This window comes from Fundulus heteroclitus, chromosome 5, assembly GCF_011125445.2.
Source record: "Fundulus heteroclitus isolate FHET01 chromosome 5, MU-UCD_Fhet_4.1, whole genome shotgun sequence".
Lineage (NCBI taxonomy): Eukaryota > Metazoa > Chordata > Actinopteri > Cyprinodontiformes > Fundulidae > Fundulus > Fundulus heteroclitus.
Genome location: NC_046365.1, coordinates 19454764 through 19470783, shown reverse-complemented (window position 1 = coordinate 19470783; position 16020 = coordinate 19454764). Strand labels below are relative to the sequence as shown.

At 41.0% G+C, this 16020-nt stretch overlaps 1 protein-coding gene across 5 annotated transcripts; it reads right to left on the bottom strand.

The window, feature by feature from the left end:
* Positions 1-2081: 2081 nt before the first annotated feature.
* trim25 (tripartite motif containing 25) lies at positions 2082-15172 on the bottom strand. 5 transcript variants are annotated; one of them, XM_012882632.3, is made up of 11 exons: positions 14997-15171; positions 14080-14716; positions 10949-11044; positions 10604-10837; positions 8325-8493; positions 8208-8234; positions 7989-8051; positions 7785-7874; positions 5883-6026; positions 5175-5234; positions 2082-5092 (listed from the first exon to the last, which is right to left on the bottom strand). In XM_012882632.3, the coding sequence occupies exons 2-11, from the start codon at positions 14695-14697 to the stop codon at positions 4563-4565; spliced, it is 2031 nt and encodes a 676-aa protein (XP_012738086.2). In that variant the 5' UTR covers positions 14698-14716; positions 14997-15171; the 3' UTR covers positions 2082-4562. The 5 variants fall into 5 exon arrangements, with proteins under 5 accessions (XP_012738086.2, XP_035993011.1, XP_035993009.1 ...); XM_036137118.1 differs by having other exon boundaries at positions 5883-5996; positions 14080-15172; XM_036137116.1 differs by lacking the exon at positions 8208-8234 and having other exon boundaries at positions 14080-15171.
* Positions 15173-16020: the final 848 nt, after the last annotated feature.

Below are 16020 nucleotides of genomic sequence, written 5' to 3'. Positions count from 1 at the left end.
GAGCGTGAGTCGTGACCTCATCCAGATTAGCTGCGTGAACTCTGACAGCAGCTCCACAGGAACTTCACCTTTTATAGTGTTAATAATGGGCTTTTTCATTGTTTTTACATGTTGCATTTGGCAGAAGTCAAGTCATCAGCAGCTTGAATTGTTTCTAAAGTCCTTACACTGGCTCCCTGTATCTCAGAGAATAGACTTTAAAATACTTCTGTTAGTCTAAAAATCCCTAAATGGCTTAGCACCTAAATACATCATAGACTTATGAGTGTATCAGTGTTGTAGTCAAGTCACTATGCCTCGAGTCCGAGTCCAGGTTCGAGTCTCCAGTGTTCAAGTCCGAGTCAAGTCCAAGTCATTAAAAAAAATCAGAGTCGAGTCACTATTGATCCAAGTCGAGTCCAAGTTCCGCACTAAAGTAAGCATAGCCTACATGTTTTTAAACTAAAAAAAAAAATCCACACTCCACCACATTGCACTAATAATTTAGATATTAAAATCATACACCAAATAATATTCTACTGACATATTAAAATTATAGCCTAATGATATAAAAAAAGTCGAGTCTTTTTCTCAATTTCCGAGTCAGAATGATCTGAATGTAGGAGTCCGAGTCCAAGTTCGAGTCATCAGTGCTCAAGTCCAAGTCAAGTCACGAGTCTCTAAATTTAGCTAATGACTCGGACTCGAGTTCGAGTCTCGGACTTGAGTACTACAACACTGGAGTGAATCAACCCTCCAGACCATTAAGGTCTTCTGGCTCCAGCCTGCTCTGCTGAACCAGAACTAAACACGGAGAAGCAGCATTTAGTTCATATGCTCCACTTATCTGGAACAAACTTCCAGAAAACTGTAAAAGTGCTGAAAGCCTGAATTCCTTTAAATCAAGATTAAAATCACATTTGTTTAGGATTAACTGTTCTAGTTAAACTGTTTTACTGAAACATCATTAGTTCAACTTTGTAGTCCAGCTGTTTTTAATGTTTGCTTTCAGTTTCTGTTCTCCCATGTTCTATTTTGTTTCTGCATTTTATTTTGTTTCTACATTTTATTCCTATTTGCTTTTATTCTGTTTTTATTCTCCTATATTTGAATCATGTAAAGCACTTTGCATTGTCTTTGTGCTGAAATGTGCTATACAAATAAATTTGCCTTGCCTTTCAGGAAGTACTAAAAACCTGCTTCCATGCGACTTAAGACGGCGAGTCAAAGAAGCAGATGTAAAAAGAGCTTGTTTTACTTACCAAGACCTCCAAGGTCCTGGTAAACATACACTCACACATGCATGCAAGGACATGTACATACATAAATACATAAATGAATGCTTTATATGTATCACTTTGCAAGTAATTCATGTGCATCTTAGTTTCACTGATTTGAATCACTAAAATGACTTGATGATCATGTCATTTTTGGAGCTTCAGCTAGTGTTGCACCACAGGAAAGTGCAACATTAATAAATTGCACAAAAAGCTTGTAATTACTCTGACGACTTCTGTACAGATTAAGTTGTAAAGCCATTAGGTTGAACCATAAATTATAGGTGGGGCCCGCATAGAGAAGTTTGAAACTACTTCAGTCAACAAGAAACTCCTGTTTCAGGTGTGCCGTCAGGCCTGCCTGAAACCCAACATCGACTACTGAACCGATCCTTCCAGACACACTTGGTACAAAGTCAGATTGCTCGACATTGCTTTTTTTCTCCTTCAAAGATTTTTTGCTTTGTTTGCACTTGCTGCAGGTTTTTGGACAGGATTTACAGTCAGTCCTTTGCTACGCCCAGTGAAAAGCAATGGAGAAAAGGAAAACAGGAATTAATTCATTAGGTGAAATCAAAGCTTATCGTTACAGACCCTTAAGTCGTAAATAAAGGCTACTTTTAGAGCAGTTATTAGAATTGAAACAGTAAAAAAAAAAAGCTTGTTAATGATTAATTTTCGTTAAAAAAAACTAAATAAATTGTAATAAATACATTTAGTTTTATTTTGGTTAAGTCTGGCGACAACATGGAACATGGGTAACAGAAGGCTGCGAATAAACGTGAAAGCAGTTTTCAAGCAGAAAAAAAAATAAGTCACTTTCTCTGGTTTGGAATAGAAATAAGTTTAATGGGATTTAAGTAAACAAGTGACTCCCTGCTGAGGAACAGCTCTTTATAAGTTGTCAGAACATTTAAAGAACAACAGCAACAGAGTTCACAAGTATGATACAAACAGTGAGAAGCATAAAAGGTACCACTTTTATTAATACACCACAGAAAAAAAAAATTACTTGCCAGGTTAAACATTGCATGATACAAAACTTCATTTGTTCTTGGAAATCTTCCCATCTTCCAGTCACCGCACAATAAGCCAGAGGAGCATTCCAGTGGCTCGTTTGTGTATACCTGCCTAGCATAGAGGAAACTTAAGTATTTCAGCTCTATGGGGCATAAAAGCACAACAGTCGCAAGTTCAAATCTGGACCTGGACCGCTGCTGAATATCGTCATCTCCTCTTTCCCGATCATTCCCTCATCCGAACTCCACCACTGAAGGCAAAAAGCCTTCCAGGCGATCAGAAGAGAGACGGCCGTTTCACTTCTTCAGGAAAACAGACTCTATATGATGTCTGTCCTAATCAGTCGAAGGAATAAGAAAGTCAACACTTAAGGCTTGGTAATCCCAACACATTCAATGTATCTACTCGTCATTATGATCCTGATTATGGGAATTACGTGCTTAAGAGACCCAGTCAGACTGAATGGCCTGACGTTAAGTTTGACTCGTGTTCCAACGCTGCCCACTGCTATTTTCATTTCATCAAGTAAAGGCTTTTAAAGATTTTTTTTTTTGTTTTGCTTTGCTGTGACCTTCAGTATAGGCAGTCTTATACCACAGCTACAAAAACAAATTTTTAAATGTAGGTGTTATATAAAAACACCTACAAGCTAAAAAGTCCCTTCTTCATGTATTCCACGATTAATGATTTTAACAATTTAAGCGAGACTTGTGCAGAAACCTTAAAAATTTGTTCGCAGAGTGATTTCTCAGTGTTCTGTGAGTTATCTTTGTATTGTTTTGGAGTAAATGGACACTAAATTGAATTGAAATAATTTTTTCCCCGGTATATGTTGGATGCCTTTCTTGATATAAACATTTTTCTCCCCACTTTCAAAGACCAAAGCCTCAATCTAAACGGAGCAACAATTTCAAGCTTCTCGATGTGGAGGCTGAAGGACCTGGAACGCCCACCCTGCTGTCAAAGTAAAGACTCTAAAGGTGTTTGTCCTGAACGTTGCTGCTCAGGATCTTAGAGGGACAGAGCGACACCAGTAAATGAGGCTCTGTAAAGTTTCTAAATCCACAGGAACACTCACTAACCTGACATAAGTTGAAGTGTGATCATATCACTGTGGATTCATCGCAGCCGATGCGGTCACTGCAATATTTAACAACGATATTGCGAGTGAACAATTCTGATAATGAGCAGGGATTTTACAGAATGATCTGAAAAATCCATAACTGAACACAGATTATCGCTTTAAACGCACGTGTTAGCCGTATAACAATAATAATCTGGTCCATCGCTGCCACTGATGCAAAGATCAGTTGCTCTCCAACTGCATACAGTACACCCTGTATCAGATTAGGAAGAAGAAGAAGAAAAAAGAAGTGTGACTATCTCCAATCCCCATTGATTAAAAGATAATCCGGTTTTATTCCTTGATTACATCGGATGTATTAAAAGCAAACGTTATCCTTAAATACATCCCAGATTTGGAATAAACCGCAGAAGCGAGTCCCGATCACCAAACATAACATTGGATAAAAACGCTTAAGCAGCCCTAACTCACAACTGAAAACCAGTTCCACCTTCTCTTTCATCGATCTGCCCTCACCTTACCATCCATTTGTGTAGTAAAGCTTTCGTCTGACTTTCTAGAGTCAGCGTGGACAGAACCAACCTCAGTCTCCTGCTATAAAGATCAACTTACCGCTGGGCATAAAGGAACGGTCAAACCAAAACATATCGACAAATGGGTGAGAAGACCAGGGCCGTTACTAAGGGCATAAAATAACCCAAGAAATTATTATTATTATTTTTTTTTTTTGCATTAACCCCAATTTGATTTATAGTGATTTATAGTTGACTTGTAAATAAGGTTGTACCTGGATCTCATGATGTTGAAACACAACATTTCTAAAAGTGATGTTCAATGCTAGCTAAAATATTCTGCATTTAGAAATACTGACTGCATGTTATACCCTTAAACCAAGAGGCTTCTGGGTAGTGCAGAGAAAGTGATGATAACAAAATGTGTGATAATAATGAGAAAATTTAACATGACTGGGGCGACATCTGAATGCTTTAACCAATCATCAGCAAACATTGTGATACGTTTTGGTTTGGACCGTTTAAATTAACATTTTTTGGGTGGTAAACGTTGATCCTTACTTGCTTTATAGTTTTATTTCTAAGATTTCAGACTAACCGGTGTCAAACGACACACCGGTAAGTCTGGTGTTTCCCGTCACGCTTCACTGTAAACACGTGCAGTTCTTATGCTTCGCTGCACGTCATAGTTTACTGAAGCTTGCACAGAGTGATGAAAGAGCCACTGGAGAAGATCCAGAAGGCTGGATAGACGGCCTCAGCGCACTGAAAATTAAACGAGTGGAAGGGGTACGCCCTGTCCGCCACGTTATAGAACGTCGCCCTGCCCTCCTCGCAGTCCAGCAGCACCCCTACGCGCTTCGGGTTGGGATTGACCAGCACCGTCTCGCTGCTGTTGTGCCAGGCGGACAGCTTCACGTTGAACCACTCCACGCACCAGGACTTGTCGTTGCGACCCAGCCTGCTGGTGGGGCCCTTGCGGTCGATGCTGCTGTACGTCAGCCCGACGCCGATGAAGTTGTTGCTGCTCAGTCGCACCTCCCAGTAGTGGCGCCCCGCGGAGAAACCCTTGGAGGTGAGGACCTGGGAGCAGACGGCGAAGCGCTCGGGGCAGTCGGGGTAGCTGGCGTGCTCGTCAGACACCGAGGCCTTAGTGAAGTTATCACTGAGCTGGATGCGTTTATGGGCCGTCCGTTGGTCAAAGGTGAGCACAGTGCCATCTAGTGGATGCAGAGCACAAGACTAGTTTAACGACAAACCGGTGCTAGCATGACGTGAGGCAAAAACATTTGTGTTCCTTACATTTCAGAAGTTCGGTTCGTTTTTCAAAAGGGCCAATCTCTGAGGGAATGTCTGAAGTCTCTGTAACAGAACGCCAGGAAAAATGTTTTAGCTCTTTGTTTTATATCAACTTGTACAGGTGCAACTCAAATAGAAGATCAAGAGGTGAAATTTCTTCTCAAGGTGAAGTCATACATCGATGTGTTGTAAATGAATATAATATATTTATTATGACTGTTTGTTAGCTTTGAAGATTCAAAAGACAGATAATAAAAAAACCAAATTCAGTCTCTCAGATAAATAATATACCAATAAATAATGGATTCTAAATACAGATCTGTTATTGCTTACATCAGCATTGGGAACATTGCTGACTAGACGGTTGTTCAGCCCACAATTATCAGCTGTGATTATCCCTGTTATATATGTGCACCTTTTTTTCAACCATACTTTTTCCTTCCACTCAACATTCTCTTACTATGGGTTGTACGGAGAAAGCCCTCTGAACAGCCATCTTTGTTAGCAAAAATTGGAAAAAGTTGGATTATCCTCCTTTTAATCCAAATTTTGGATTACAGAAATAAACTTGTTAATGTTATTCTAATTTGTTGATAAGCACCAATAATAACATTAATGTGAAAAGCTGACTTTTTTTAAACATCATTAATTATTTCTACTTGAACTTAATCAGCAATTATTAACATTTGACTATTTAAATCTGGTACTTACCTGCTTTTTCTTTGGTGTCAGCAGTAGCAGGATGCCCCATTGGTATGTCTTTCACACCAAACTCCAGCAGGTTTTCCATAGATTTTCCCAGTTTCTTATTTCCTGGACTTTTTTCTGTGGTCATAGAAGGAGTTTTTGTGGTTTCTACAGATAAATAAGTCAAACGTCATTTTCAATTAACAACAAAAACCTTCAGGAACCATACACTGAAGTCAAATTGTGAAGAAAACAATAAACGTTGACACACTGGTAAAGAACATCAATGTAGAGATAGAAAGAAAAATGTATAGCCACAGTTCTTTAGGTTTGAATATTTTTTACGTAACACAGACTATGACAAAAAAAACCCAGACTAAAGCAAAGATATAGACATTTTAAATGCATGGTAGCTTCATATATTTTCCAGAAAATTCATGACAAACTGGTCAGGGGGCCGACTTTAATTGGGTCCATCTTTAATAGACCTGATTTTGAAGTACGGATTCTTGTCCGTTGTTAGTCTCACTGGTTAAACCCCCAAACACTCCATAAAGCTGATTAAAACTCTCACTCTGCATGTAGACCAAGATATCATCATAGCAAATTTTGTCTCTGTAATATGAGCCCAATGTGGGGACGCCACAATCTTTGAAACAGCAGTTTGGATCTTGTGGGGAACACACACCAGTTTCAGAGGCCAACAATAAAACACAAAAGCAGCCACAATAAACAAATACTTTGTAAATGGCCAACATTTATTCTTAGTGCTCAGGGCATATTCATTAAATCATAAACCAGTAGGCTGTGTTTGGATTTCATGTTTTTATAGCAGTTGTATAACAAAAATTTAAATCCTAGTGCCATTTTGCCACTGTTTTATTTCCCATACGATAAGAGACTTCCTCAAAAGCCTTTGCCCTTGTATTCAGTCTCTTGGGCTAATTTGTTTGTAAAATCCACCCTTTGCTGCTTATACAGCTGAAGCTCTTTTCAAGTGTGTCTCTACAAGCTTTGCGGGTACAAAGACTGAAACCTTTGCTCACTCCTCTTTGCAAAACAGCAGAAACTCAGTTAGAGTGGATGGGAAGCATCTTTATGAGAAATTTTCAAAAACCTGCCAAAGATTTTCTGAAATAGATTTACATCTGGGCTTTGACTAGACCATTCTAACACATTAAGATGCTTTGGTCTAAACTATTACAATTGTGGCCCTGGCAAAGAATTCAATTTTGGTCTCATCTGACCAGAGCACTTTCCCCCCACATACTGCTGAATTCTCTATAAGGCTTGTGTCTAAGTTTCACCGAAACTTTGAAAGACATTGTTTAGGTTTTCTCTCAAAATTGGCTTTCTTTTTTGCCTCTTTTCCATCAATGCCAGACGTTTAGATATTACAACAAAAATTTGCCCTGACAGATTCTCCCACCTGAGCTGTAGATCTCTGCAGCTCCTCCAAAGTTACCACTGGCATCTTGGCTGCTCCTGTGATTATAGCTCTCCTTACCTGTCACTTTAGGTGGATGGCCATAACTTAGGAGGTTTCTAGTTGTGCCACTATCTTTCTGTCCTCAGATTAAATTACCAACAGGTGGACTATATTAACAAAGAAATTAAGCTTTAAGGCAGCCAATGTTAATGCATGCTACACTTTTCAGGTTTTTGATTTGTAAGCTTTACACTTATGCACTTCAGATAAACTCTCAAAAAAATCCATCAGTTTGTGGTTTTAATGTAACAAAATGTTACACTGTATAGTTGTGCCTGAATAAATGGAAGAAAACATTGGGCTTCCAGTTTCACTTGCTTTAGCATACCCTTACAATGTTGTATATTTTTGCTTTGTGTTTAAATTATTCAGGGAACAGGATTTTTTTGTATAATTTATTTGAATAGACACATTTTTTTTTTTTGCATTTTTCTTACTTTGAGGTTTCTTCTTTTGAGCTGGTTTGGGCTGAGGACCTGGACTGTGGGACCTGGGAAGTCTGGGCATCGCTTGAGGGAATTTTTGCTCTGACAAAAATCAGAAACGACAAATAGAATTCAATTGTGGCTCTATTAAGGTTTAAAATATTAAAACAAGATAACTCAAATAGAATAAATAAGTTGTTGGGGAGATAAACAAACCGGATTCCTGATTAGTTCCAGTACTTGCAGGTGCATGCCCAAATGCAGAAGCTGCTCTCTCACCTGAAATACAATTTTGTTATTTAGCCTTCATCCTTCCATCTAAATGATGAACTGTATTTCCTGTGAGACACCGCCTAGATAAATCACTGCAATAGTTAGAGTATTTGGTTTGATTGGTTTCCCGTGTTTCCACTTTCCACACATTAAACCACTCACCCGCTGCATATGTGCCAGTATTAATGTCTGCAATAAAATTGCATATTTACTCAACTATACTTTCATAATGCATCTACACAGGGTCAAATCGGCTAATAAATGTGCCTGCATGGTCACCTGCTATGAGCTTTGGGATTCTGGCCTCCACAGGGTGTTTCAGAAGCTCCGTCAGATAGTTTTTCAACGTCAAGGCAAAGGCCTCGGACTGGACGACCTTCTTGGAGTCCAGGCTGATTCGAGGGGTGTAAGGGTCAAAGCTTACAGCTTGGGGAAGGTTAAATGAAGTCTGCAGGGACAGAAACACAGAGCAACGCAGTATATTTGGATAATTATTTCAGCCAAACGCATGTGCATACAGGAAATTACACGCATTTCAGGTTTTATTCTTTTCACTCTTAGGCAGGAAGAAGAGGTTTGGGTAGACAAAAAGTGAAATGTACAGTGCTTTACAGGAATATACCCCATAGCTTTTTGCATTTTGCCTCATTTTAACCTCAATGTGTTTCATTGGGAATGTATTTGTTTGACCAGCACAAAGTTGAACAAACATTAAGTGAAGTAAAAATAATACATGGCTTAACAACCCCCCCAGACTCAGAAACCTTTGTTGCATATAAAACAACAAATCTGTCGCGGCATGTCTCAACCAGCTTTGCACTTTTGAAGACTGAATGGTTTTAATTATTGTTCTTTGCAAAAATAGCTCAAGCTGAGTCAGATTTTAAGGTTCAATACACAAATCTTGCCGTAGATTTTCAATTGGGTATAAATCTGGACTTTGATTGGGCCATCCTAACACAAGAATGTGTTAGAATAAATCAATCCTAACCACAGCCTAGTCCTTTTATAAATGTCTATCCAAATGAATGAAAGTTCAAATTATTTGCTACGCCATTTATCTTTTGATTATTTTATTTAGTGTTCATTGGTTGAACACAGCTTCAGTTTAAAAACTCGAATAAAAAGTCTAAACAAAACGAAGTATCTATTTTTTGATCTCATTTTCCAAATGATGGACAACCGTCGCGGCAACGAACTTTAACTTTAACTTTAACCCACAGCACGACTCACAGTTATGTATCAACTGGGTGGAGGAGGGGAAGGGAGGGGGAAGGCTCTTTGCTGAATGGTGTGCTTTAAAGGCATACTATGCAACATTTTTCAGTTAATTAATGTGTTCCATACCGTTTTGGATGATTAAATGAGTCATTTCAGGTTGAACAAAGGTTTTCTTGGCCACCTTGGTGGTCTGTGGGGGAAATGCCGTACTTGCAATTGCAAGAGCCCTCGGCCCGCACTCACAGGCTCAGAAGTCTCGTGCAACACCGCGAGAGTCGGTTTTTTTATTATTATTATTATTTTTTTTTTTTTTTGAATGTTGGCGAGGCGGTAGCGTGAGTTTGGCGAGGCGGCCGCCTTGCCAAGATAGCGCTGCGGGAATACCCTGATGTTCATACTTTCACTGTGTTAGTCATTGTTTGTACTGCCGTTTTTTCGACTTTTCGTTGCGTTCGCCTGTCTGCTAAGCTCAAAACAACCGCGCCTGGCTTGAAGGAGAAACCAGAACAGCTGAGCATCTTTACAACAGTGCACTTTTACTTTCGCCCTCTGGGGGGAGCCTCGCTGGAAAATCAACCCCGGTTGCATAGTATACCTTTAATTGGAAAACATGAAATATGTAGAAAGACAACCTGTTTTTTGATCTGACCGTTTTTGAGCAAAGAGACAAAACCGACTGCCCCTGAGCAGGTATTCACTTTTCACATATTATACCCTCAAAACCTCAGAAAAACCTAATTTGTTGCCATGGCCCCTTTAATATTCAATAAATAAAGATAAGCAGATATAGCCAGTGCCTGGATGGACATACAAAAACAGTTTTTAGTAAGACTGTGCTGACATTAAAGAATAAATAGTATTTCATACACTTTGAAGTTACATGGACAATCCAGTGGACGAGTTGCCCTTGAATGCACCATTAACCTGCAGCAGTCCTGCCACACACTACAATGGTGTTGTTGTATGCCATTTGTTGTTTTGGGCTGGTTGAATGCTGGTGATAAAACCTTAATGAATCGCATATTTCCGCTGTGATTATTTGCACCTTTACACCCTTATTTCTGAAAGCGATGGCTTTTTTCGTGCCAGAGGAAAAGTAGCTGGATACAAATACACCACTCTGTGTTGGTCCATCACACAAAACCTCAATGAAATACATTAAAGTTTGTGGCTGTAGCATGACACAAAGTAAAAAACGTTTAGGAAGCAGGAATACTTCTGCAAGCACACAAACGCACAGCATCACGAAGAATCTCCTCACAGATTCAAATCAGTTCACATGTGCCACCAGTGAACAAGTTATGTAAACAGACATACAGACGAGGAAGCCATCTCACCTGTAAGAAGGCTAGGGTTTGGGACTGAGCCAGCAGACAGTGGATGTCCTCTTTAGCTTTGCTGATGTTGTTGACATTTTCACTGAACTTCGTGACCAGACCTCTGATTTTGACCTCGCCGGTCTCCACCTCTTTGTCTATCGCCTTCATGGCTTCACCCTCCTCTCTGGTCAGCATGTCCCGCATCTGCTGATACCCAGCTGCTACTGCACTCTTCCTGTGGATGGCTGACTCCTTGTGAGGACCAGATTAACAGAAATAAACCCAGAGACAGGACAAACCGAAATGAACAGGGTCGACGTTCTTCGTTTCAAGCCATCGCCGATCATTCAAATGACGACAAACCTTCAGCTTGTTCTGCATGGACCTCATTTGTGAAATGACAGTCTCATTCTTGGAGAGCTTTCCATCCAGAAACACCAACTTTTCCCTCAGGTCAGCCTGTAAACAGAAAAACACGATGCATTCAGTTGGACTTCAAGGACGATGCATTCAGCCATATCCTGTATCATTACAGTGATAAGAGTTAGTCACCCTTAAATACGGTTGGCTCCACCACATCATAAAAAATTGCTGGATTTACATTTCAAAATATAATTGAACAGATGTATTGTCTACTGTTTAGTTGGGGTGTAATTCAATCCTTTGATATTAAAAACAGCTGAATATCCCCTTTAGCTGCTTACGCCTGGATATGAATGTAATTTATTTTTTAAGCTTTATACCTGGCTGTGTCTATTTTTGAGACCTTTATGATGAAGTAAGAAATGAAGTAGTTCTAGATTTCTTGACACTAAGGGTTAAAAGAGTGGACTAAGTTGTGACTCAGTTGTGAAAGCATTAAAGAAGCAGATGGTGTAAGTAACAGTATATGTGCCACTCCTAATTTATGCAAGGCGGCTGAAACGCTGCAGCAGAGACCCAACAAAAATGCTACTTTATCTCATGTTTCACTATGCAGACTCTCTGTCTCTGCCCATGAAGATGTACTCAGCTCTGCAAGCACAATAATCAGATAGATAGATAGATAGATAGATAGATAGATAGATAGATAGATAGATAGATAGATAGATAGATAGATAGATAGATAGATAGATAGATAGATAGATAGATAGATAGATAGATAGATAGATAGATAGATAGATAGATAGATAGATAGATAGATAGATGCAGCTAAACAAAAGTAATTTCTTGAAGACTACAATAATTTTATTTAGTATTAGCTTAACTAATTTTATTTTGGAGTGCAGCAGCACATCGTGTATTTAGTTCACTTGTCTATGGCCTACAAACCATTTCAAACTGTACAACAGCCATGGGTGTCTCCATTCTTTCCTGTTCAGATCCTTACAGCTGACAACCTCTCACACTGTGCGACTGAAATAAACACAACAGAGTCGCTTGCTATGTAAAACAAAATATCTTTAGCTGTCAACAAAGTTAATGATTCAACAGCATATGATCGGTTCCAGGCTGTGCATCAACTAGCAGGTGAGCTTCAGTAGTTACTGCACATTTTCACTGTCAGAAGTTAACAACATGTAACGATGATGCTCAAGGCCTCAGGTTTGTTTCAGAGGATATTTCTAGACCGGAGGCTCCAAAAAGGCCTGCAGCTCGAGGCTGACGGATTCCAAACATGGGAAACTGTGTATAAGATGTGCTCATGGTTTGGGTTAAAGGCTTTTAGAGGTAACGCAGCTAAATCTGGTGTTGCATATGTATGGTTTGAACTTCTATAAAAGAGTCTGTATCCAGAGATCAACAGCGATTTTTTTCCTATAAGTCGGTTCCCTTCCCTCCGGATCTTTTGCACAGGACCTGTATCCTCTGACATCGGCAAGCTGAAATAAAACCCTCCATTGTTCAGCAGGTTTGTCTCATGGAGTCCTCTCTGTGGTATCCACGCACCATCAGTAGGGGAACAAACCTCTTGTTACACTTCTAACACAAGGAACTCAAATTGCTCTGCTACGTCATCTTTGACTTTGCTTCACTCTGCGTTTATGAGGAAAACTCCTCCCACACCTTCTCCTCACGTATACTGAGAAGATGCACCGCCTGCCTTTTAAAAACAACGTGCTCACCGACAGTTTCATTCCTTTCCTGGAAGCATGAAATATTTGCACGGCATGAAATACCTGACACCGTCACTGGTTCAGGGAAGGCTTAACACATAATGCGACAGCTGCGCCCGATGTCCTGAACACGTCTGTGTGCGGTGACTCTTGAAGCACACCTGCAGTCCACGCCTAGTGAATCTTCAACAAATTCTTTAATGACTACACGCGTCACAATCCTCTCGAGACTGGGCACACCTTCATCCAACACGTTTTTCCTTCCACTCAACTTTCTAAGGACGTGCTTGGTTCAGTGTTGCCAAGTCTGCTTATTATAAGCGGCGTTGAGCTTCTTTTTTTTCTGAAGTTGCTTGTAAATTTTGAGTCGCGGGTTGCGATTTGTTTTGGGCTTGTTTCTGAAAGTGAAGTCGCTTATTTGGGCTCCAAAATAAGTGGCGATAAAACACGTTAGTGACCCGCTTGCACTGCCACGCAGAGACAACGCTGGCTGAAATATTCCTCCGCCTCTCCGCGTTCACGCACTCCTACCCATAGAGAAAAATATACTAGACATCGCATCCTGTGTCGCCGCCATATTGGCTGGGTCTTTTCTTCTCTAGGCCGACATAGGAGCCCACGGGAGTAAATGCAGTGGGAGCAATTTTGCCCGATAACTGCTGAAAGTAGATCACGCGTTGCAGATAATTTACAGCTGAGATTCTCAAGATGAATTTTTACACACTGATAATACTGCAGAAACCATAATTTAACGCTTATTAATTTGCTGTCTCTGTATTTGACAAACTTATGGCTGAATCACATTGGCAAGGAGTTACATTGTCAGTACAGAAGCTGTACAAAACGGTTCTCTCTCAGTGATATTAAGCTTCTGCCTCAGTTGCAAGCAAAGGATAAGACACGAATCACCTGGAAAAGTTAAACCCATTCCTACGCTTTAAAAAAAAACAACTGTGTATGCACGTGGATCTAAACAGCACGCAAAATATATCAAGATAAGATTGTTGTTGGTGTGTACAGAAAGCTCAGGAGTGTGTGATAAAAGAATAATAAATAATGAACAATAATTATTACGTAATACCATGTATGAAATAAAAGTATTTTGGGATGAAAACACATTGATTTACATACTAAGAAACACCTTACTGTGTCCCTGTGGAGTGTGTAAATGCTGGACAACATAATAATGACAACAATATAATACTCATGCGTTAGAAACCCTAATGTTGTCCTGTATTAATGCGATGTTTTAATTTCTGATAAATTAGCTTGCATTAGCTGTAGGCCACATTCATAGAATCGTGCAATACATCACTGTAACCCTTTGAACACCTTTTTAAACTAACATTTCACTCATTTCCCCAGTTTAATCACTTTGGCTCGTTAGAATGCACCCACCTCCTTCTTGCTCCTCTGCTCCTCCGGAGAGGTGAAGGAGCAGCCCCTGTGGGCGTGCTGCAGGCACAGGGTGCAGATCGGCCGCTGGTGTTGGCTGCAGAAGTGCTCCATCAGCTTGTAGTGGTCGCTGCAGATGCGCTCCATCAGGTCCTCCACGGGGTTGGTCAGCTGGTGGAGGCGGAAGGTGGGGTTCTCCCGGTGGGGCCGCAGGTGCTCCTCGCAGAAGGAGGCCATGCAGGTGAGACAGGTCTGGGCCGCGACCGCCTCCATGCAGGTGTCGCAGCGGATCGCGTCCTTCTTTTTCTTCTTCTCCGGTTTGCTCGCCGCCGCCGACGCCGTCGCCGCCGCCGCACCGTCGCTCTTGCCGGACCTGACCCTGAAGGTCTCCACCACGGTGCTGAGGACCGTGTTCTTCTTCAGCTCCGGCCTGGTGGCGAACAGCGTCCGGCACTGGGGGCAGCTGTAGGAGTCCTTCCAGGTGGCGAGCAGGCACTCCTGGCAGAAGTTGTGTCCGCAGGGGATGGTGACCGGGCAGTCAAAGGTGCTCAGGCAGATGCTGCAGGTCAGCTCGTCCTCCAGGCTCATGAGGGAGAACCCGGTCTCCTCCGCTTCGGCCATGGTGGCACGGCACCTACAGCTGCAGCGAGGAAGAAACGAAACTTAAGTGAAAACGAAAGTAAGGCTGGTTTCGGCGCATTCACGGAGAAAGATAAGTTTTGGCAGGGGTGGCGTGTATCTCGGGTTTGTGTCTTCTTTCTGGCTTCTTCCGAACGAGCGGGCAAAACACGCTCGTGTCACATTTAAAGAGCTTTAAAGTCCGACGGCGGCGTGAACGAGCGGCGTGAACGAAACTCTCACGAGCGCGCACTGCTGCTAAACTTCCGCGTTAAACGATGAAGAAATGTCTCCAGTCTTACAGCTCCTTCGGGGTGTCCTGGACGCAGTTCAGAGCAGCTTCTCCTAGAGCGGTGCTGTCTCGGACCAAGGTGGAGCCGCAGTACACCGACCGACCCCACGCGAACCGTGACGGGTCTGCTGCTCTGACTAAAGTCCCTCCCTTCCCGTTCACCGACAACAGGTGTGGCGTTACAGTCAAGCCTCCTGTCAAAATGACTTTACCTTTGACCAGGGATTGGCTGTTAAACGTCACTGGGTGACGTCATCACCTTACATAGCTGTACAACGAACGTGAAATGAGGTGTAGATATTAGTAATGAACAGCCAGTCTAGTGATTAAATGTTAATACGGCTTGCCATACTGGGTGGGAGGGGGCGGGTTCTGCCTATGCTGCGAATGCGTCAGAGCGTCCGCCATGTTGAATGTGGCAAATCTGCAGTTAGACTCAGTATCAGAGGGACTTTAATCTCAGAATATACTTTATATTCGTAATATTTTTATTTTTGTAATATTACGAGTTTATTTTGTTATTCCTTTGGCTTCATTCTCCTGCCTTTTATTCTTGTAAAGAATAAAAATAATTATAAGAATCTAACCTGGCCCTATTACTCCAGCACTAAAATAGTTATGCAAACTGTGACTATTCTGGAAATGTTCCCCCTTAATTGTCATAATATGACGTTTTTCCCATAATATTACAGCCACACACACACACACACACACACACACACACACACACACACACACACACACATATATATCTATAATCTGGACATATACTTATATATAAACACACCTATTTATTTAGAATACTTCAAAATCTATATATGCACATCGATCAAGCCAATTTGGCAGCCAGTCTCTATCAATTAATCTCTTTATATTTACAAGTGTATGTAAGCTCCATATATATCTATCTGAATACTTAAAACATTTACACAGGGAACACAGACGTTCACTACTTTCTGCCACATACAATATGGCGGTGACGTTGACATACAAACCTGCGCCCAACGAGGCATCTATGTTTATAATGTCTATGG